Here is a 24,246-nt window from a genome sequence, read left to right on the forward strand (position 1 = left end):
TCCTGACATCTTCTGATGCCTCTCAACTAGTGTATAAGTTACGTTTATATTAAGTGTGTAAGGTTGGGACTCCCTTTTCTGGCGATATAATGGTGGGCTATCTAAAGTGAAAACCATTCCACAGTAAACAACTAGAAATGACGGATGGTAACAGATAACGTTCTTTTAAATGCATAACTCAGCTTGCAAGAAAGTAAGTGAAGTTTCCAGGTGCCAGGTAGGGAGAGGGAACTGAAAACCAGAAATACAGTGTGAGTTGATGCTGCTGCTGCCCCGTGGCTTTAATCTTGTTTACCCAGAAGCTTGGGTGTCATAGACTATAGAGGGTCGGGAGACAAGGCCTTGGGGCCACACAAGGCAGAAAGTTGGGGCTGAAACAAATTCAGAAATTTCAAAAGTCCATACATAAAGGGAAGGGGTGGACTAGAGAAAAATCTTACTTGCACAAGAAGTTATCTGTCTCTCCTTGGGCTCAGATGGGGAAAGAGTTTACCCTCCTGATTCATAAGCCCTGATCTGTACCTCATACAAGAATTTTGAATTTGCCCATTCATATCCCAGTTGAAAAGCTGAACAGTTAATGTAGAGATTTGTCCTGATTTTGAAACAACTTCCAGAAGCGAACACAAAATCTTTTTGAAGGAAGACCCTCTCAACCCACTTTTCTCAGGATTCTGACGTGTAAACCCCAGGTGAGTTCACAATCCAGAATTACAGAATGTGAGGAAATAATGCACAATGAAAGTCAACAGACATTTTAACTTTTAAAATAAGAGCCTCAAGTATTTTAGGTAATAGAAAAATTTGCAATTGTATAAGAAAAACTATCTTTAAAAATGATTAAAAACAAAAAATTAAAGCCATATGAAAGCAAGGCACAAGGATAACTAGTTTATTTGGAAGAGAACTACATAGAGTTTCTAGAAATGAAAAACACTGTCATTGAAACTTAAAACAACATTAAAATACTCCAACATAAACAGTAGATTAAACTCCCCTGAAGAGAAAGGGAACAGAAGACAGAGCTAAGCCACTTCATAGAATTCAGTATATAGAGAGATGGAAAATGTGAAAAAGTGGGTGAGCGTCACAGACGGGTTAAAATGAGATGAGCAAGCAGGAGTTCCTGGAAGACAAAATAGAAAAAAATGGGAGACAAGTAAATACTCCAAAGATATGATGGCTCAGATTTGACAAAAGACGTGTTAGGCAGCACGATGTATGCCTAGCTAGATAAACGCAAACAGATTAACATCTAGACGTCTAGTGTCCGAGTTTAGCTAAGCTACTCGGTGGTGGTACAGCCTCGGCATCCGTTTTGTTTGGCCAAGGGGTCTGCAGCGTCCCTAAACTGACGCCAGCCCTTCATGCAAGCGCAGACCCTAGACAGCAGCTGCAGGGTCACCGGCAGACCCACGTTCCTGCTGACCTCCCCAACTGTCCTGTGATCAGCAGTCTCGGGTGCCTGTGTGCCTTCTGCGCCCCTTAGATAAGACCCCCTGGCGCTTACCAAAACCCTGCTCTTCTGGTTTGAATTGCCCAATCCGGCACTAGCGGGGAGCCCCAAAGCCCTCCACCCAGGGACGCTAAGAAAGGCTTGTGCCCTGAATCCAGTGTGCATGTCTGCGCTCTGCTTTGACCTCCCCGTGCGTCCCCTCGAGCTGTGTCATGTGCTTCCTCCGGGACCTGGGAGTAATAAACGTCTCTGTGTCAGTTTCCGTTGTGCTTGTCGTTGAATCCGCTCACCATCCAGCTTGACTGAACAAGTGTTAATTTAACGAAGTCATAATAATTGGCCACACAAGTGACCTGGCCATGCGTTTTAGATGCGAATGGCTGGCTAACTGGCTCCCCGAAGTGAGTAGTCCTATTGCCGGGTGGAGGACATGGGGGCGGGGGGGTGTGTCCCACCACTTGCTGGCATCCATCGGCGCCGCCTGCCCATCCCAACGTGCAAGCTCTGAAGAAGCAAGCGGAGTCACAGGCTCGTTTGAGGCACCTGCATGTGTCTGCGCCTGTCGGAGACACGAGCAGGCGCTCGGCTTCAGTGAGTTTCCTCCAAGCGAGGACCCGGCTGCGGACTGGTGGGAGGACAGGCCATGGCTTTCACAAGGGCCTGCTGTTAACAGCTGGACACTCGAGTGAGACCCCGCCCCCCAACAAAGGACAGGCTACCTGAGTAAGGCGCCCAGAGTGCCCTTCACAGGAGGACAGGCAGACTCCCCTCCCTGGATGGCAGTGCTCGCCGCTGCGCCGGACGCCGAGTCCTAATCCCACTCCTAACCCCAGTCCTAACCCCTCCAAGTGGGGCACCCACGCTCCAGGAGGCAGGGTTCCCCAAGAAGGCGAGTGCAGCAGGGGCCCTTGTGTTGCTGCACACCTTGCCGCTATTGCACCACCTCCCCAGACCCAATGGGACATCGTGGGTGCCCCCTCCGGCGCATGGTGCCACAAGATCTAGTGGCCTGAGTGCCTGGGGCCAGCGCCACCCGTAAGGCTGGAGGAGGTTAGCACGCTCCTCCCTGGATGCCAAAGGCCTGGGGACCAGCCTGGGCGCTGCGCCTCGATGCACCGACGCACCAAAGTGCGGGTTCCACAGCCTGGGGGTGTGCGGGGCGCCCCAGCCATCCTGCCGCCCTCATGCTAGTCGGGGCGACCCTAATTCCAGGGGGGTCAATGGGGACACCCTGGACAGGGAGCAGCCGTCTATGAGTCTCCTGGCCAGGGACGTCCTCCACGGATCTTTCTGGTAACGAGCCATAAGGTCTAATCGGTGAGAGATGATAGAGAATGAGAAACTTGAACCTGTGTTGCTATTTGTAAATTGCTGAGAGAGTAAATGTTAAAAGTTTTCATCACAAGAAAAAGAAAATTGGTAACTTTTTCAGGAGATGGATGTTAACCAGACTTACTGTGGTGATCTTTTTGCAACATATACAAATATTGTCATGATGTTGTACACCTGAAACTAATATAATGTTGTATGTCAAATACACCTCAATAAATTTTTTTTTTTTTTGGTGAGGAAGATTGGCCCTGAGCTACCATCTACTGCCAAGCTTCCTCTTTTTGCTTAAGGAAGATTGTCGCTGAGCTAACATCTGTGCCAATCTTCCTCTATTTTATGTGGACCACCACCACCGTGTGGCTTGATGAGCTGTGCTATGTCTGTGCCCAGGGTCCAAACGTGTGAATCCTGGGCCGCTGAAGCGGAGCACTCGAATGTAACCACTACACCGTGGGGCCAGCCCCCTTAATAAATACATTTTTAAAAAAGAAACCAAAATTGATAGTTTACGTGTCTTAAGATTCAAAATATTTTAAAAGACTTTGTGCCACAGGAGGCAGAAAAAAGGGGCTGACTGGCTGTGGAGCATGTTTGATGCTGGCTCTGAGCCGCTACTCATGGCCACAGAAATGCGGCCACTAGCTGTACTCCAAAACCCCCAACTTTTAAAAGACCCCTGGGATCTCGGGCCAGTCTCAGCAGACACAGGCCGGGCCCCTACCTGACCTTAGACGGAGAGGTGAGCCGCATCAGACCCCAAAGCAGCCACACCCCCCTTGGTCAGTGCCCAGACTGCTCCCCCAAGGAGGCCCAAGTCAAAGGCAAATGGTCCCCTTGGCTGTGGCTGTTGCTCTTACCACGTACGGTCTGGATAACAGGGTTGCTAGGAGAACCCTGGGGCCTAACCCTGCCTCCGGAGATGTGCTGGGACGAAATCAACCACGTGTCCAACGACCACAGCAGGCCGGGTGCCAGGGGCTGGCAGGCTCTATTAGGAATGCCATCCCTGGGTCTCTCTCGAGGAGAGAGGACATCCTCATACCTGGAGGGCTTGGGGAGGAGGTGGAGGGGGCCAGGGGGCAGGGGGAGGGTCTATGCTTCATAGTGAGAACCTCCTGTGTGCACCAGGTTCCTGAGCACCCACCTCAGGGGGAAGCAGGAGGTCAGAATGGAGATGGCGTGGACGGACGGACAGAGACCGCCTTTCATGGGACTTCGACGCAGTGGGCAGCTCCGTGTTTGGCGTTCCATGCTGCCTGCACAGAAGATAGAATTCTTCCCGGGCTCCGAATCAGCCTTCACGGATGCTCGATTTCTCCAGTCAAGAGTAGGCAGAATTTACCCACACTGATGCTACCTCTAAGACTCCTAGTTCCTGAATGGACCCTCCAGGGGATATTTTTAGGAAAAGTCCCCTCCTGGAATCTGGGACTCCGGCCTTGGGGGTACCGTCAGGGCTATGAAGGTCTCTGAGTGCAGTTAACTTGCCAAGTTACACACCTGTTGCTTCCGAGACTTCTTGCGCTGGGAAGTTGGGTCCGAGAATTGCTGGATGGAGTTCTCGCAGCCAGCTCTGATGCTCCGAGAAGAGATCCCGGAGCGGGATGCAGTCTTACAGACTCTCCAGAGCTGTGTCTCTGGCCCGAGAGCCGATATGTGAGACCCCCAGAGAACCCAGAGCTTCTCTATGGTTTATTCCTCCGTAAGTGTTTATTGAGAACTGCCAAGTTCATGGATCTTGAAACATAAAAACAGGGTCCAGGATCTGGCTTCAAAGAGCTCACAGGCTAATTGTGTGTGTGTGTGGGGGGGTAGGTGAGTGGAAAGTGAAGCAGATGCTAAAATGATATTTCAGAGTGACAGTAGTTGTATCTGAGCGGAGGAAGGACAGGCTACCGTCTTAGTCCGTTCGGGCTGCGATAACTAACTGCCACAGACTCGGTGGCTTAGAAACAACAGACATTTCTTTCTGACGCTTCTGGAGGCTGCAAGGCTGAGATCAAGGCTCCAGCAGAGTCCATGTCCTGGGAGCACCTGCCGCCTGGTTCATAGGTGGCTGCCTTCTCGCTGTGGCCTCACATGGTGGAAGGGGCGAGCGAGCTCCTGGGGTCTCTTTTATAAGAACACTAATCCTGTGAATGGGGGCCCCACCCTCAGGAGGCCTCACCCCCTAAAACCATCCCACTGGGGATGAGGTTGCAGCATATAAATTTGGGGGGACAAAAACATTCAGTCTCTAGCAGGTATGGTATTTGGGCTGATCACTGACTAATAAAGCAATTAGCAAAGGGCACGGATCTTAAGTATGCATCTTGATGAAGGTTTGCACACGTACATACCCATGTAACTACCACCCAAATGAAGATAGAGAGCATTCCCAGTGCCCAATCTCCCCATGCCCCCTGCCATCCGAATCCTTCCCCCAGGCAACCACTCTTATCACATCGACCGCCATAGATTAGCGTGTCATTGGCCTTTATATCAATGGAGTACGTACTCTTTGTGTCTTGCTTCTTATGCTCCGTAGTATGTCTCTGTTGTGCTTGTTTTTTGCTGGTAACTTTAGTTCCTTCTTTTTCTTTGCTGTGTAGTATTCCATTGCGTGAATATGCCACAAGTTGCATCTATGCTATGCTCATGAACATTTGCATTGTTTTCAGGTTTTGTCTATTGTAAATAATGCTGCCATAAACTCCTTGTCCATTGGTACTCATTTTTTCTTCAAAAGATACCATGTGGCTGCAGTTTAGAGCAATGATTCTCAGCCAGGGGTGATTTTGCTCCCCAGGGCATATTTGTCAATGTCTGATGACATTTATGATTATTACAACTTGCCGGGTGGTGTGTGCAACTGGCATCTAGTGGGTTGGGACAAGGGATGCTGCCAAACATCCTACAATGCATGGGATGTCCTCCCACTGTGGAGAACGATCCAGCTCAAAATGTCAATATCAGGGGCCAGCCTGGTGGTGCAGCAGTTAAGTTCGCACGTTCCGCTTTGGCGGCCCGGGGTTCACCAGTTCGGATCCAGGGTGCGGACATGGTGCCGCTTGGCAACCCATGCTGTGGCAGGCGTCCCACATATAAAGTAGAGGAAGATGGGCACGGATGTTAGCTCAGGGCCAGTCTTCTTCAGCAAAAAGAGGAGGATTGGCAGCAGATGTTAGCTCAGGGCTAATCTTCCTCCAAAAAAAAAAAAAAAAGCCCATATCAGCAGAACGAGGCTGGAGCTTGATTTTGGAGTCCTCATATGCCATACTCAGGTTTACGTTCAGTGGGCCCTGGGGAGCCACAGATGGCTTTGGAGTGGTGAGATTTCCATCCATGGGGGGGAGGATTTCAGGGCAGACACCACCTGGCGTCCAGCATTAGGTGACATCAGCCTGGCGGACGGTCCCCGGTGTCCTGTGGCTGACCGCCCGCTGCAGCGCGCCCTGCACGTCCCGGTTCCGCAGCGTGTAGATGGCCGGGTAGAGCAGTGGTGTGAGATTGATGTAGATCAGGGACACGAGCTTGTCCTCCTCGAGGGAGCGGCTGCTCAGGGGTCTGGCGTACATGGCCGTGGCACAGCTGTAGTGGAGCACGGCCACGGTGAGATGCGACGCCACCGTGTTGAAGGCCTTGCGGCGGCCTGCGGCCCCACCAACCCCCAGGATGACCGCCAGCACCCTGGAGTAGGAGAGCAGGATGAGGGCCAGGGGCAACACCAGCAGCACCAGGCACGCTGCCAGCAGGACGCGCTCCTGCAGGTCCCGGTTCCCACAGGCCAACACCAACACCGCCGGGAGGTCACAGAAGACGTGGTTGACCGAGCCCCCGCGGCAGAAGGGCAGCCGGAATATGGCAGTGGTGAGGCCTAAGGCCAGGACTGAGCCCCCAACACAGCAGGAGGCGAGAAGACACCAGCAGAGCCCCGTGGTCATGAGCTGAGGGTAGTAGAGAGGGCGGCAGATGGCCAGGTAGCGGTCCAGGGCCATGGCAGCCAGCAGCAGGCACTCGGAGCCTCCCAGGGCCACAAAAAGGCCCATCTGGGCAGCACAGGTAGAGGGGGCCACCGCGTGGCCGCCAGGAGGCAGGAGGAAGCCAGCAAGCATGCGTGGCGTCAGCACCAGCGTGTAGGCCACCTCCACAGCGGACAGCGCCCCCAGAAAGAAGTACATGGGCGTGTGCAGGGCAGGGTCCGTGACGGCCAGGCCCAGGATGAGCAGGTTTCCCGCCAGTGTGGCCAGATAGAGCGGCAGGAGGAAGGCAAAGAGCAGCCCCCGTAGCCCCTGGGGCCACCTGGAGAAACCCAGGATGACAAACTCCTGTGGGGCGGTCCAGTTTGACTCGGGCCAATGGCTCATGTTGGGACCTGGGGGAAGACAGGCATGCAGGCTGGAGAGGAGAGTCATGGTGACTCCCAAACCCCATTCCAAGAAAATACGCATCCTTGGCCTCTGCTAGGCTGGGAACCTGCTCTCAGGTTTCTATGGCCTGTCCTTGTCTCCCACAACCTCCACTCCACCCTCCCCCAGGGACTCAGGCTTTCCTCCCCAATCCAGTACTCTCCACCCCTCGTTTCCCGCAGTCCAGTGTCCTTCAGGAATTCAGATGTCTGGAGCCACTGTCCGCTCTCCCTTCTGGCCTCCTGTGCCCCGTGCTTTGCCAGGCATCCAGGCGTCTCCTCCATGCCTGTCACCCACCCTGCAGTTCGCTCCAGTGTCCTAAATCCCACATGGCCCCTGTCCAAGGAGCCAGGCGTCCTGAGTCCCTGCCCCCAGTGATGCAGCTGAGGGCTGAGCACCAGGGTGGAAAATGACTGAAGGCTTCAGATTTCTACCGACAACCTCTTCACTGAGGGGGCTGCTCCCGAGTGAGAGAGAGGGTCCTTCCAACAGACAGAGCCATGGGGTCAGGGGCTCGAGCGGCATTCGAATCTCCTGTTCACCGAGGCCCACTTGAGCCCCCACGCTCTCCACGCCCGGGGGAGACTCCCCTCCCAGGGCTTGGCTGCCAGACCAGGTGGAATCTTCTCTTCACCTGCCCTGATCTTTGCTTTTTATTTGATGTTTTTGTTTTCTTGCTCTTAGCTGGATTCAGGACAAACACATGGTAATCCGGGGCCTGTCGTTTCTCTCTGACTCAGCTAGAGGGAAAAAAATGACAAGGGGAAACGGTCCACCCCTCCCCGTGTTCTCATGAACTGTAGACTTCACGAGCGATAGCGCCCACTCCCGGGGCTTAAGCTGTGATGAAAACCCTAAATGCGTCTCAGGACCCACTCCCTTCTGTCAGCTGCAGACGGCAAGCGTTCCCACCACGTCCCACCGACACTTCCAGTGCAATCCGTCCCGGACTACAGGCATTATTTCTAACCCAAACTGCCCCCTTCTTCTGCGCACAGAGTTAGCCCGGCGCCAAAATTGGAAATCAGGAAGTCATGTAGATGAGTTCCCTTTTCTGCACCGTCAAGGACAACCGGGCACCGTGTCCCGTCAAGTGCACCTCAGACTCCAGAATTTCTTCTCCTTTCCCTCACAGACTCTTGTTTTCTCTTTCCTGAATGTTTACAACATATCCCCACTGGTCCTCCTGCCTCCACTCTGCTTCCTTCTCATCGTTCTTTTGTGCCACCCACTGGAAAGACCCTTCTAAGCTGCATATACTAATTCTTTGCTTAACTCTCCCTTCTTTACCTTCAAGATCAAGTCCAAAGTCTTCAGCACAGCACCCGTGGTCCTTCAGCCCTTCCCACTGGGACTTCCAGCTTCATCTCCCGCACCGCAGGCTCGAGCTGGAGTGAGTGACCCACCAGTCCCCAGTGGACAGTGCCTTTGCACGTGCTCTTCCCGAGTCCTGGAACCCTCTGGAGTCCCCTCCTTGTCTACCTGGAAAAGCTGGAAAAATTCTGTTCGACCTCCAAGGCTGAACTCACACGCCGCATCCTGGGTGAAGTCTCTGGTCCCTGAGGCAGGTTTGGTGTCATCCTCTGATTCCACGGTTGTTATGGCAACTCCACTAAACTCAGTCTCCTGGAATCAAAGGTTTGAGTCGTATTTGTTGTTTGCTGGATTACTCTAAGTGAAGGAATTAGTTGCTCGATCCTCATTTCTCCCAAATGTATGCCTCCTCTCAGTGTCCCTATTAGGTCCCTAACCTGAGTTTCTGGTCCTGGAACCTCAGAGTCAGAGGCTCACCCCTTTACGACAGCCAGTTGCCCCAACTTCTGTCATCTCCTCCCCGAAAATGCCCCTCGGCGTTTACCATCCATGTTGCCATCAGTCTCAGATGGAGTACATGCAATCAGTCATCTTCAGGGTCAAGGCCCCCCCCCCAAACTACCAGAATCATGTTCATCTCCTATCCCAGCCATCAAATGTCAATCAATCGTCCTGCTTTCCCTTTAACTCACTCAAATAAGGGACGCATTTTTCTCTTCTTCTTTCTCTTCATACACCCTAATCTTAAAACTTGACCCCTTTGAAACCTAATTCAAGCTCCTCTTTCCTAAAGAGCCTTACCTGGTGAGGTCAAATCGCTACCTCAGGCACTTACATATGTAACATAGTGGATGCCCAGCAAACTACCAGATCAGGCTGGCATCGATGTTGATGCTGCCATTCTGCTGTCAACTGAGTCATTCCTTGACATTTAACCAATGGCTCCTCTCCTCTCGGGAGGCTGGCAGCGCATCGAGGTCATTTTTATAGAGCCTGGACCAACACCCACTGCATTGCGAACCATGAAACCCATCCTTGACCATCTACCGTGTGACGGGGAGCTGGTCATGACGTACCATGATGTGCCTGGTTCCTCACCCGAAGACGAGAGAGTTGGACCAGATGATCTTTAAAGTTTCTTCCAGTTCTGATATTTTATGATTCTATCAAAAGTTGTGTTTATGGTTATGCTTTTATTCCCAAGGTAGACCATTTTTTGAAAGATATTTTGGTGTTTCAAGAGCCCATAAAGAAGTCTGAAGACGTCAGTTTAATCTAGAATATTAGGTCTGCAAGGGAGATGTTAGCTCAGGCCCAACGTAGTTGACGTCAATTTACGGATCTTAGATCAGTGCACATATCAAAACAGCTCTTCCTAGACATACCCGTGCATTCGTGTAAGGGTCCCTTTGCACATGTGTGTGCAGTGTCCAGTGCATTGTGGGATGCGTTCTGCCTCATCACTCCACTCTGGGCCAGCCTCGGATAACAGGGATGTCTAGGGGCCGTGAAGGGGGTTTGGTTTCTAGTCCTACCTGTGATGTTGCCCAAGTCTCATCCTTTCTCTGGGTCATGGGTTCCTCATCTGTCCCCCTTGCTCAGGGACTCAGGCTCTGTGGCCCCCAAGATAGAACTGTCTAGTTCTCAGGGGACAGGGCTCTCTTCTTTGTTTCTCTCGGAGCCAGGATGGCACAGCGCACAAATGGGGCCTTTGGGTTCACACACCCCCGGGTTTTCATCTCAGCTCTTCCACTGACCAGCACGGAGAGCTTAGAGAGCTGTTAACTTTCTGAAGCACCCACAGCCTCGTCCACCCCACAGAATTGCTTTAATGGTTGACCGAAATGATGCGTGGAAAGCTCCTCGCACAGCCGTCCCTGCCTACGGGAAGTATAACTGAATGAAAAACACCACAATATCAAGACACCCTTCGTCCTTTGGTTCGCTTCCGGCTCCCTGTGTGTTTGCTGCGTTCCACCCGGCTGAGAGGCTCAGCATAGAAGGGTTATCTGGAGAAATCGGACAGCCAGGGGGGAGAAGGAAGCGCGGGCCGCTGGGTGGCAGAGGCCACAGTAGACAGATGACCTTCCCTCTCTGCTCTGATTCCAAGACCCGGATGTCTTCACGTTTCCAGCCACTTGTTTCTCTTCCCCAGTCCCTCCCCCAGCTTCTCCTCCTGGAAAATGGCCCAGAGACACTGACCTTGCCTCCAACTTGCCTTTCATTGGCAATAGCCCTGTATTCCCTCTAAACACCGATGGGACTGAGAGAACAGACTCAAAACAACAACACCCACTGCTATTACCGTTACTGCTATCTGTTGAGCCCTGATAATGTGCAGGTATGTTCAAAGCACACTGCATGCACAGTATTGTTTAATCCTTGCAAGATCGCTAAGAAGTAGTGGGGATTACTATGATTCTTAATTTACAGACGAGGAAGCTGACACACAGCGTCTCCCTTAATTAGGATTTGTCTCAGGTCTGACTGGTTTCAAAGTCTGTGCTCTTAAGTAGGGGCAGCCTGCTCTTCTCTGTATCTCTCTTATCTGTCGGTCCTTCCCCGCCCAAATGAGGGGAATGAAATGGGGAGGGACTGGAGGAAAGAGAAGAAGCAGACAGAGGCAAAGAGGCACAGACACAGAGGCAGACGACCCGGAAACAGGCAGAGGCGAGTCTGCGGAGGGCGGTGGCCAACAGATTCGGAGTGAAGACGTGTGCTGTTTGGTAGAGCATCCGCAGCCCAGGGGTGCACCAGGCTCTGGGCTAACTGAGAGACAGAGACAGACAGACAGAGAGAGAAACAGAGAAGGAGAGATGAGACAGACAGACAGACAGAGACACAGAGAAAGACAGACACACACAGAGACAGAGAAACAGAGAGAGAAAGCCAGAGATGGAGAGATGACACAGAGACACAGAGAGAGACAGAGAGATAGAGACAGACACAGACAGACAGAGGTGAAGAGACAGAGAGAGACAGAGGGAGAGACAGAGAGAGAGACAGAGATAGACAGAGACACAGAAAGAGATAAAGATAGAGACAGAGAGAGACAGAGACAGAAAGACAGAGACAGACAGAGAGACACAGACAGAGAGAAATGGAGAGACAGAGAGAGACAGACACAGAGAGAGACAAAGAGAGAGAGAGAGAGAGAGACACTCTCCCGTGGCCCCCCAGCCTTCTGGCCCTAAGCTTCCCTGCCCACGAGGGCTTCCGTTGGTGAATTCTGGCTGGGGCTTTGCACTCCATCCCTGGCACCCACACCCCACAGGAGCCATCTTCCATGGCGTCCCTGGAGGAAAAAGACCAGAATATGGAAATTCACTTAAAGGAGACCTCCAGACTCAGGGCCATCAGACCCCGAATTGCGGCTCGACTTAAATCCTCAGCTCCTTGTTGGCCAGGCGCATTGCCCAGCCTCCTGTCCTGGAGGGAACAGACGTGCCAGCAATGACTTCTGAGACGGGAGGAGACCCAGTCTGGGTTGAGAAAGTGACTTGAATTCTGGTTGGAAGAGATGCAGGTTCCAACCATCACAATATGGACCCACTGTACCTTTGTCTTCTCATCCTCCACCATCCTCTGCCCCCCTCCTTCCTTGCAAGCCACACAGCAACCTGCACGCGCCACCATCGCTCATTTCTCCCTGACCTTACACTAATTCTCCATATCAGAATGACCTTTCCCCACCTGGAAATCTACTCATTCTTCATGGCCCAAGATCAAATGCGAGCTCGTTTGTGAATAAAAAGAATAAAGTAGCAGAGTAGATCGTGGAAGGATTTTGTAGAAAAAGGGGAGCAGACAGACGCCACCGCATCATTCTCCCTCTTCTCGCCTGATCTTCGCCCTCCTGCTCCCAGGGACTCGCAGGAAGAGAAGAGTCACTTAATAGGTTTCCCGGGGCCCACTTAAGGGTCTGGCTTGATCCAAAGCCCCGGGGCCTCATTAGTGATCTTCTCCCCCTACCGTGGACCCTGAGGAGCAGGAGGGTCTCAGAAGGCTGGAGGCTGGAGGGATGAGAAGAGGAATGACTTGGGAAACCCTAACTGGGGTCTCCCGGGAGAGTCTGAGATGTCGGGGCCAAGGGGACAGGAGGCCACCTGCCGGCAGTGATGAAGAGATTGTCTGCAGCAAGAGCTGGCGGCAAACTTGGACCCGGGGGAGCGAGTAGCATGAAGCAGGTTGGCAGACAGCTCCCTGGAGAGAGGAAAGTTACTGCTCTCTCCACATTTTCCCAAAGTTTGAACCAAGGGTGGCCGAGAGACTGAAGATCTCAGGATGGATTGACTGGTGTGGTCGACGGGGGCAGACATCTTCATCACCATCATCGTCACCGGAAAATACTCCAACGTGCTGAGCAACCAAACCCCACAACGCAGACTTCTTGTGTTCTCGTTGTCCATTTGCAGAGAAAATTATAGCAATGCAGAGTGTGTGGTTTTGGGTCATGCTGTTCCCACTTAATATTGAATTCCACACATTTTCCACGTTGCTACGTATTCTTCTGAACTGTCCATTTCAAGTGCTAATTTCATTTATCTTTTAAGATATGAAATACCTGGTTCACAATTCAAAGGGTGGAAACGTCGAGTCTGCCCCAGGAATCCTGCCTCCTGACTCACCCGGAGGCAACAGCGTTGCTCAGGTCTGCGTTTCTCCTGACAGAGAGATGTGAGGTCTATATAGGATAGTACCCACATGGATGTGTTATTTGCTGTTTTTAATTGACAAAATATTAGCAGTGTCCCCAAACTATTACGTATATGTCCTCTTTCACTTAGCAGTAAATCTTGGAAATCACTTGATAGCGATATTTTTTAGTTTAACAAACACTTACGTAGTGTTTACTGTCTCCCAGACACTGTTCTATGGTGATAAAAAACCATCGATCCATTCAATCCTGGCAGTAACCCTATTGTGTAGGCCCCATTATCATCACTAGGGCACTCGGGCATAAAGATGGGGAGTAACTGGGCCATGGTCGCACAGCTGCTAAGTGGGGAGGTAGGATTTGGACTTAGGTCGTGTGCCCAGGCTTTCAACTATCCTGCTGTGCCTCCGTGTGATGAAGAGTGTCCTTGTCCTTTTATCACATTGCATCACATGTCCTTTTACGTAGAGGCCATAATTTATTTAACAAGTCTCCATTGGAGGACATTTAGATGGTTCCTGATCTTTGGCTCTTCCAATCAATACTGCAATGAATAACCTCGTCCTTATGGCCTTTGTCACGTGTGCAATTAGTAGGTCAAAGGGTCTGTACATATTAAATTGTCTAAGCTTTTTTTTTTTTTTTTTGAGGAAGATTAGCCCTGAGCTAACATCTGCTGCCAATTCTCCTCTTTTTGCTGAGGAAGACTGGCCCTGAGCTAACATCCGTGCCCATCTTCCTCTACTTTATATGTGGGACGCCTGCCACTGCATGGCTTGCCAAGTGGTGCCATGTCCACACCTGGGATCCGAACCAGCGAACCCTGGGCTGCCAAAGCGGAACCTGTGCACTTAACCGCTGCGCCACAGGGCCGGCCCTGTCTAAGCTTTTTTGTTAGTTATTGACCTGTTACTCTCCACAGCTATTGTAGCACATTGCGCTCCCACCTGGAATATATGAAAATACCTGTTTCTGCACCCCTTCACCAACCCAGTGCTCATCACATGGTTTTGTCATTGACGATTTGACAGAAATGCGGTGTCCAGGTATAATTTTAATTAGCATTTCTCAACAAGTGACATTGACCTTCTTTTCATATTTTAAAAAGACATTTGTATTTTTTGCACTGTTTATATTATTCTAATATATATATTTTTTGCTTTTGACTCTTTTTCCTATCGATTCTAAGTAGTCTCTAATATACACATTAAAGGAATTAAACTTAGTCTGTATAGGAATTGTAAATCGTTTTCCTGGTTTGCCACTTGTCTTCTGATGTGTTAATAGCAGGTTTTGCACTGCAGAATTTTTTATTTCAATGTAGTCAGATTTATCAATATTTTTATATCTTCCAGGTTGTGTGTCATACTTGAAAGACTAGCCACACTCTGCAACTAAAAACTATCTGCCTATGTTTTCTGCTTAAACATTTGTGGTTTGATTTTTTTAACAATTAAATGTTTGACCCATATTCATTTTATCCCTTAAGACGTGGGGTGGGAATCCAATTTGGTTTTTACCAGATGTTTTAAATCTGATGATTTAATCAGATGATTTAAAAACTAACCATTATAATTGACATATAACAGACCTAAGAAAAGTGCACAAAATAACAGTCCAGTTGGATAAATTTTCACAAAGTGACAAAATAAAACATTAGCAGAATTCCACAAACTCTCCTCATCCCCCCTTACCGTTGCCTTCTCTCTTCCCCAAAGGAAAGATTATTCTGTTTGTTAGAAACTTATATTAGTTTTGCTTGGTTTTGAGCTGTAAAGTACAAATTCTTTTGTGTCTGGAGGCAAGGAAAAACTTACAGACACATGGTGAACTATCAGTACCCCGTTTCGTTGTATACAACGGAGACCCAAACCATGGACTGATTCTAAGTAAGTAAAAAACAACCACAACAACAGGGGCCGGCCTGGTGGCATAGTGGTTAAGTGCGCACATTCCGCTTCGGTGGCCCGGGGTTCGCCGGTTCGGATCCCGGGTGCAGACATGGCACCGCTTGGCAAGCCACGCTGTGGCAGGCGTCCCACATATAAAGTAGAGGAAGATGGGCACGGATGTTAGCTCAGGGCCAGTCTTTCTCAGCAAAAAGAGGATTGGCGGCAGATGTTAGCTCAGGGCTAATCTTCCTCAAAAACAACAACAGCAAAAACCAGGATTTAAATAAAAGAAAGAGGGAAAGGAAAGAATAAACACTGCCGACGGTCTGGGAAGAGCGAATCCTATTTGCACATTTTTTCGGGTCCATTGATTAGCTGTAAACTAGCAAGGAGGTCAGAAAAGTCTGACTTTATGTAGGCTGGCTAGTGGTATCAGAGAAAATAATTTCAGTGTTTTTAGATTCACCAGAAAACCTTCAGAGTTTAGCTGTGGAGAATAAATTACAAGCTATCTGTCTGCAATGTCCGATCTGTAATAAAAAATTACCTGGTATGCAAAAAAGCAGGAAGATATGACCCATAATGAGGTGAAAAATCGATCAATCAGAACCAAACCAGAAATGACGCAGAGGATGGGTTCAGTAGACAAGGACATAAAGACGGTTATTGTTGACTGCATTCCACACAGTCAAGAAGCCAGAGGAAAGCCTGGACATGTTAAGGAGAGACATGGAGTATGTAAAAAAGAAGAAAATCAAACTTTTAGAGAAGAAAATTACAACGTCCAAATGAGAACCACACTGGATGGGATTAAGAGTAGATTAGACGATGCAGAAGAGATTCATGAACTTGAAGACATTGCAGGAGAAACGATCCAAAATGAAATACAGAGAGAAAAAAAATGACTAAATCAAGTGAGTCATCGAGTTAGAGACAAATTCAAGCAACTTAACATGTGTGTAATCGGAATCTGAAAGGAGAGGAGGGAGCAGAAAAATATTGAAAGAAATAATGATCCCCAAATTTCCAAGTTCAATGCAAACTAAATCCACAAATCCAAGAAGTTCAACAAACCCCAAGCACTAGAAACATCAAGAAAACAATGAAATAGCTTTAAACCAATGGCAAAAAGAAAATATAAGATATCTAAGTAATAAAGACACTGTATACAGAGGAATAAATACAGGAGCAACAGCCGACTTCTTTTCAGAAACAATGCAAGCCTGAAGACAGTGGAGGGACATCTTTAAAGTATTAAAAAATGTCTGTACCCAGTGAAAATATCTTTTGAGAAAGAAGACAAAATTTTAAAATTTCTGAATGTACAAAGGCTCAAATAATTCATCACCGGCTGTGAATCTTCTAAGATGTGTTGCAACTGACGTTGGCAAAAGTATTTGCAGAGCAGCAAAAGGCTTCGTTTGACAAATGTACAAGGCTTGTGAAGATAGAAGGTTTTTATAGTCTACGGTTATTAACTGCATTATTTATCAGCAAGTACCTTTTGATAACTATTTCAGCCTGTTGTGTTATAAACCAGTGGCGTCCACCATGAACTTTATTTGCTCTTCTGAACTTAATCTTCTTCTTTGAAAATATTCTCACCTGTTGTTGTTACTTGCTATTTATAGAGGCTAATTCTTCAATCACTTCAAACCTGAGCAGTATTAGTAAAAACCGTCAACTCATCAAGAGGCAAGGAAACCCACTCGAAACTACCTGCCTTACTTTGAAACTGACTATTGATGTTGCTCTCAACATCCTCAGCTCTTCGAATGACTCCTCTCGCCAGAAGGCTAAAAATCTTAGAATATGTCTATTTTCTCCATACACATTTTCTTTTTCAGCTGCCTCCGTCATGATTTAATGAACTCACCATTGGTAAGTGGCTCTCCTTGCTTGGCTAATACAATGGGCCACTCAGAAACTTCATTTATTTACAGCCTCATTTTTATTTTTTATTTTTGTGAAGATATTCTGATATGACCAGTTGTTCTCTTTTAAACTTTCAAATTTTTCTAACTGTTGCTTTCCGGTGAATTGGGAATATCACGATGATGAATGTTTAGTCTAGTAACGTTAATGTGTTTTGTATTCTTTAGCATAGCTGTGGTGTCGTTACATAATAAACACAGTGCTTTGCCATCGAAATCTATAACAAAATAGTCTTCACTCCACTGGGTCTTTTTTATTAAATTTTTTTTTTTTAAAGCATTGGCACCTGAGCTAACATCTGTTGCCAATCTTCTCTGTTTCTTTTTTGTTGTTGTTTTTCTCCCAAATCCCCCCAGTACATAGTTGTATATTCTCATTGTAGGTCCTTCTGGCTCTGTTATGAGGGACGCCACCTCAGCGTGGCTGACGAGTGGTGCTAGGTCTGTGCCCAGGATCCAAATCAGCAAAACCTGGGGCCACCGAAGCAGAGCGTGCGAACCTAACCACTTGGCCATGGGGCTGGCCCCCCTCCACTGGGTCTTAAAAGCACAGTATTTGAAGCCCACTTTTCTTGTTTTACAGAATAGATATACACTTGTAAGTTCAAAAAATGTTGCAGTACAGTGATACATATGGCAGTACAGAGACCACATATTGTCTCTCTTGCAACTGCTTGACTCTGCCTTCGTAGTGTGGATGCAGCCTTACGTAAGTGAATGATCATGGTTATGTTCCAATAACACTCTATTTATGGACACTGAGATTTGAACTTTGCATAATTTTCATGTGTCACAAACTATTATTCTTCTTTTGATTTTTCTCAACCATTTAAAGACGTAAAGTTGTTTTCAAGCTAGGGGTGGGACAAAAACCTGTGTTGGGCTGGATTTGTCAAATGGGTCATAGTTTGCCAACGGCTGGTTTAGAGAGAAAATTAGAGTGCTAAATTCCCACATTAGAAAAGAGAAAAGATGTCAAAATCAACGAGCTCAGTTTCTACCTTAAGAAACTAGAAAAAGAATACCAAATTAAATACAAAGTAAGTAGAAGAAAGGAAAAAATAAACATCAGAGCAGAAATCACCAAAATGGAAAATAGAAACACAATAGAGAAAACTAATAAAACCAAAAGTTTATTTTTTTGAGAAGAGCAATAAGATTGATAAGCCCGTAGGTAGATTGATCAGGAAAAAAATAAAGACACAAATTATCAAAATCAGGTAATATGTGGAGAAATGGAGCCATATGCTCTTCTCAATAGATGCAGGGAAAACATTTGGCCAAATCTTACATCCATTCCTGGTAAGTTCTCAGCAAACCCAAGAGAGAAAGGAATTTCCTCTGCTTAATCAATAACAAACAAGCTCGAGTGAACTTTGGTGTCTGTGTCTTTTGAGGAATTGGTCCACTGTATCTGAATTGTTGGATTTACTGACATAAAACTGCTGACATATTTTAATATCTGCAGGATCTCTGGCTACGTCATCTCTCCCTCTGGACAGTGATAAATTCTGTCTTCTCTCTTTTTTCCAATTCATCTGGCTAGACTATTAATTTTATTGATCTTCTCGAAGAATCAGGTTTTAGTTTCATTAATTTTCTCTATTAGGCTTTCTATTTCATTGATTTCTCCTCAAATATTATGTCATTTCTTCTTCTTGCTTTTGGTGAGTGTGATCTTTTTCTAGCAGCATAAGGTGGAAGCTGATTTTGTTAACTTTAGACCTTTGTTCCTCTCCATTATAGGCGTTTATGGCTACTTCCCTCCAAACACTGTTTTAGCTACATTGCACAAATTTTGATACATTGCATTTTTATCATTCAGTTCAAAATACCTATTCATTTACTTTTTGATTTCTTCTTTGACCGTGTTTTCTTCACATATTTTTGGGCTCTGTTGTTGGGTGTATATATGGTTATAATCATATGTATTGCTGATGGATCAACCCTTTGATCACTGTAAAATATTCTTCATCTCCAGTTACAATTTTTGGTCTTGGAGTCTATTTCGTTTGGTGTTAGTGTAGTCATTCCACCTATCTTTTGGTTACTCTTTATACGGTATATCTTTTTTCATCCTTTTACTTTCAATCTATCTTTGTCTTTTAATCGAAAGTGATAATCTGGTAGATGGCATATAGTTGGATCATTTTTTAACCCATTCTGCCAATCTCAGCCTTTTGATTGGAGTGTTTAATCCATTTACATTTAAAGTAATTACTGGTAAGGAAACACTTCTGTCATTTTGCTACTTGTTTTCTATACATCTTATGTCTTTTTTGTTCCTCTATTTCTCCTTTACCGTCCTCTTTTGTATTAATTAGATATTTTCTAGTGCACTATTTTAATTCCCTTGTTGCTTCCTTTAATACATGTTTTTTGGGTTATCTTCTGAGTGATTTCCCTGGGGATTACGATTAACGTCTTAATTTAAAACAATCTAGCTTGGATAAATACCAACCTAATTTTGATAGAATACAAAAACACTCCTCCAATATACCTACATTCTCTACCCCCCTGCTCTGTCTCTTATCATCCTACTAATTATGTCTTACGAGCCCATCAACACAGTTTTAATAATTTACTTATTTGGACATATTTATAATAGCTCATTTAAAGTCATTGTCTAGTAAATCCAACATCTGAGATTCCTCAGGGCCGGTTTCTATTGACTGCTTTTTATTTTCTGTGTATGGGCCACCCTTCTCTGCATGAGACTTGCAGAGATGTATCATGTATCATTTACATGATGATGATACATGATACATGCTTTGCATGAATCTCTCTCTTTTTTTTTTTGGCATAAAACTAGACATTTCAAATAACATGATATGGCAGCTCTAGTAACCAGATTCCCTTCCCCCTCTCAGAGTTTGTTGTTTTTGCTCTGTTATTGTCATGCTGTTGGCTTAAGTGATTTTCTTTGATGGATTCTGTAAATTCTGTGATCTTATTCCTCGTGTGAAGCCCTGCTCAGTTATCTTGGCTCTCAGCTAATGACTGGACAGAGCTTTCCTTATTTGCCTTAAACCAATAAGTCTCCCAGGCTTTGCCAAGAGGCCCCTGTGTGTTGGAGCCACCTTCAACGCCCCTGCAGTCCACAACTCTGCCTTAGCTCTCACCTCCTGCTTGCTCAGAGTCTCAAGGCCAGCCGGGTGTGAGAGGTTACAGCTGTCTAAACATTTCCTGGGCTTGTGCACAGCCCCATGCACGGGCACGGCCCTCTAGATCTCCAGGAACAATATGTCAGAGCCTTGCAAAGCCCCTTGCAGGCTTCTCCTTCCCAAAATTTTCCCTTTTTTTGGTCAGCCTCTTGTTTGCCTCACCTGATACCATCACCCCAGGCAGCTGCAACATTATCCAGCTGCCACTGATTGTTTTTGACAAATGCCAGGGGCAGAGAGCTTTACTCCCTGTGTGAGTTCTTCATCAGAGCGAATGTGGATGGGGACAACTCCTGTGGATGGGGATTTTCTAGGGGGTCGCCATACAGGTCAAGTACTCACAATGGGGATGGGGCTTTTGGGGGAAGCTTCAAGCCCATGTGGCCCCCTCCAGTGGCTGGTAGGCTGATGCTTTTCACAGCCTCTGTGTTTCCAAGCCTGCTGGTTTCCAAGGCTACCACAAAGCTGGGGAGAAGGGGATGGAAATAGGGCAAATTAAAATGCTCTGAAGTTCACAGTTCTTATAGATACTCAGCCATTTCTCTTGAATAAACTCCCCCCAAATTGTGGTTAATTTCCAAAGTCCTGGAAAAGGTTTTGACGATTCTTGGCAATGTTTTTGTTGCCTTTATGAAGGAGCAGATTTTCAGAGGTCCTTATTCTTCCATTCTGGAAGGGCTTGTCCCCTCAGATTGACTCTCGATTCAATACATGAAAAACATGAAGATGCAATATTTTGCTTCTGCACAAACATTAGCAAAAAGCTTTAAGATGTCTAAATCCAGCACTGGCAAAGGTGAGAGGAAATGGGCTTTCTCGCACGCAGTTGGTGGGAGTGGAACTTTCCGGATGGAAATTTGGCACTTGCCCCAACAAATTGGAATTTCAAGTCTTCTGTCTGCCTGGTGGAGCCCTCGCGTCAGAGATCCGTGGGGTTGGAGGAGCCGCGCTATCTTCCCAGGTCCGAGGGCAGAAGGAGGGCATTTGCAGAGCGGATCACAGGGGAGACCTCCACCTATTGCCCCCAGAGGGCAGGGCTCTGCGCTGTTCTGTTGGATGAAGGGGGCACTGCCCTCAGAGTTCTTCAGGAACCCCTCACAGATGGCTCTGGAAATTGGAGGGACGGAAGGGTCCCCCTTGATTTAAAATGTACCTGGGACTTCATTTCTAGGTATGACTGAGCGAAGACAGGGAGAGGTCCATGCCATTGAAAGAAGTCTATTACTCAAAGTTCCGCAGAAACCAGGGCACATGGAACCCTGCAGGGCCAGGCGAAGCCTCAACGCACCCAGGAGATGGGGAGAGACACAGGGCCAGAGAGGAGCTGGGACCGTGCCGTCACTGCTGCTGTGGTGGGGAGCAGCCAGGTGGAGGCGTTTGTGACCCGGCAGGAAGTGAAACGCACATGTTAGGGTCTGTGGATGAAGGGTTTGCAAGGCGATTTTCGCTTGTCCGCAAGAGCCAGACCCCAGGGGAGATGGAAACAGCTTTGGCTGGTAGTTTGGCCTTGCGATCAACGGATGCCAGATCATCCATAACTAAATGTGTAAGAATAGGTTAGAACACCCCTTTCGTCACAAGCTTGGGCTCCACACTCTGGGCCAAGCGTAGCAGCCCAAGAGGACGGAATGCTCTCTTGTGGGAACTGGGGGGCCCGTCCTCATTCTGCAGATGGGCAGATGGAGATCCAGACTTACAGAGGAGGGGCGGTCACATCTCCGCAGAGACTATCCTGGGGCAGGACTGGAGCCAGACGTCTGGGCCTGTGTTACGGGCCCCCGTTTCACACCCACTTCCCAACACTGGACCTCATCCTGCTTCTGTACAGTGGCTGCTGCCTGGGAGGGGCCGGGTGAGTCTGCGCTACTCCTGAACTGTGGACATTCTCCAGCTGGAGGGGGCCTCCCCAGGCTCCCCATTCTTCCCCACACTACCCAGACTCCTATCTGGGTACAGTTGGGGGAAGCTGCCCCCTCTCCAGCCACTGGCCCAGTCCATCCCCTCGAGGGCTCTGGAATTCTTTCCAGGGAAGCCTGACTCCTTGATGTAGGTCCTGTATCTGAAACTCTCTGCCTCCATCTCCGTCTGCCTCGGGGCTGGTCCGCGGCGTCAGTGAGAACGGGGTCCCTCCTTTCCCCAGGACCCTCACCTCAGCTCTCACTTTTCCAGACCCAAGGATCCTGGGGGCAGGTCCTGAGGAGGAAGACTGCTTGTGGATCCTCCCTGTGTGGCTTCGGGGACCCCTCCCCCTCCTCTACCCACAGAGTTTGCAAGCACAGGTCTGGGTGATAACGGGAGGTTGGCACCAGGATGAACTGGCTGCCGCAGCGAGCAGTCCCCACCCAGGGATGCTGCCACGCAGAATGCGCCAGCTGTTCCCAGCATCCCCATGATAGTTCCCCAAGCTACCGCCTTCTTCCCATACCCATACCAGTGCCCTTGGGTCTCAGCCCCAGAGAGAACCTGAGCCTAGAGCCTGCCCTTAATCCCAGGCTGGAGCCAAAGCACCCAGGACCCGGACCCCTGAACCCTTCTGCAGGAGATGCACTGGGCCACCCGGCAGCGGCCAGCCCAGAGACCCCGATACCATAGGGAAGCCTGGAGCCCACAGCCCGGTGCTGGGAGCCTGGAATGAGGAAGGGGGAGACCAGAATGGAGAGCCTGGCTAAAAGCCCTGCTCCACAGCCCAGAGTGGCACCGGGGACAAAGGCCAGCCGAGTGAGCTCAGCCCTGAGTATCCAGAGGCCATCCTTCAAATCTATCGTGTCCCCTTCACAGCAGTAATGGTTTTTAATAAAACGTCTGTCTGTCTGTCTTCCTTATATGGTTAGGGCACTTAGGGTTGCACCGGCCCCAGGTGGTAGCAGCCCTGGGGGGATATTTCTGGAATGAAGGAACCGGAGTTGCTGGTGTAGTTCCGTGTGCTGCCACCAGAGGGCAGGGCTGACCCACACGGTTCCCCTGGGACATCAGTGGGCACCCACGCCTTTCCCTCGGGTGGGACCGTTTCTCCTGCGAATCCGCGCTCTCCCGCCTGGGGGTGACGGGTGAGGGTGCTCTCGGCTCTGGAGCCGAGCCGCCCCTGGGGGCTGTCGTGGTCTCACTGCTCACGCGAGGTTCGTGTTTTCACTCTGGTCCTCCAACTGTGCCACCACCTCCAAGTTCAGAGCCTCTTTCTCCTCCTTCCCGGCTCAGGCTGGGGCAAGTGGCTGCTCTGTGCAGGGTTTGAGGACGCCTGGGCCACTCAGCTGTCTATCCAGGCCTCCTGTTTTCAGCCTCGCTCCTCATCCCCACCCACTGGGGTCCCTGGGTCCCCCAACCCTGAGTCCCCCCCTTTCGCGGTTACTCCTGCAGGAACTCAAGCTTCTGTCTGTTTTGCTCTGCTTGGGCCCCTCCCATTAGCACATCCATGTTTCCTGGGACATGGGTGGACAACCCTCGGCTGCTCTCAACTGTTTTCATGTTCCCTAACCCTGTGGGTTTTTAAATTTCATTTATTTACTTATTTTTTCATTTATTTACTTATTTATCATCAAAGGTAAGGTGCCCTGATTCTGAACTCTTAAAAATAAATGCTGCCCTACTTTTTTCTTCCTTTTTTTTTGGTGAGGAAGATTGGCCCTGAGCGAACTTCTATTGCCAATCTTCCTCTGTTTGTTTTTTCCTCTCCAAAGCCCCAGTACATAGTTATATATCCCAGTTGTAAGTCCTTCTATTTCCTCGATATGGGATGCTGCCACAGCATGGCTTGATGAGCATGTGTAGGTCCACGCCCAGGATCTAAGCCCGTGAACCCCAAGCCACCGAAGTGGTGGGTGTGACCTTAACCACTAGGCCACCAGGCTGGCTCCTACCATTTTTTTTTTTTTTACTCTTGTAAATTTCAGACTCAACAGATGGACAATTCCAGTAAAAAAGAAAAAGAAAGGAAAAAAAAAAAAAAAGGAAAGGAAATTAATAGGGCTCTTCAACAGTCCCCTAAAACCACCACCCTCCCAACAGCAAATCTGATATCCCCAGGTTGTTCCAAGAAAGGGAGATGGGGGTGGGGGGGGGCGGGGGGGGGGGAAGAGCTGATACAGAGTAAGACCAAATTGCATGACTTGCTG

At 48.5% G+C, this 24,246-nt stretch overlaps 1 protein-coding gene across 1 annotated transcript; it reads right to left on the bottom strand.

Moving 5' to 3' along the window:
* Positions 1-6,156: 6,156 nt before the first annotated feature.
* On the bottom strand, positions 6,157-7,182 carry LOC103547899 (olfactory receptor 10AC1-like). The gene has a single exon (XM_008515390.1). The coding sequence runs from the start codon at positions 7,180-7,182 to the stop codon at positions 6,157-6,159; it is 1,026 nt and encodes a 341-aa protein (XP_008513612.1).
* Between the last annotated feature and the right edge of the window lie 17,064 nt (positions 7,183-24,246).

This window comes from Equus przewalskii, chromosome 12 (assembly GCF_037783145.1).
Source record: "Equus przewalskii isolate Varuska chromosome 12, EquPr2, whole genome shotgun sequence".
NCBI lineage: Eukaryota > Metazoa > Chordata > Mammalia > Perissodactyla > Equidae > Equus > Equus przewalskii.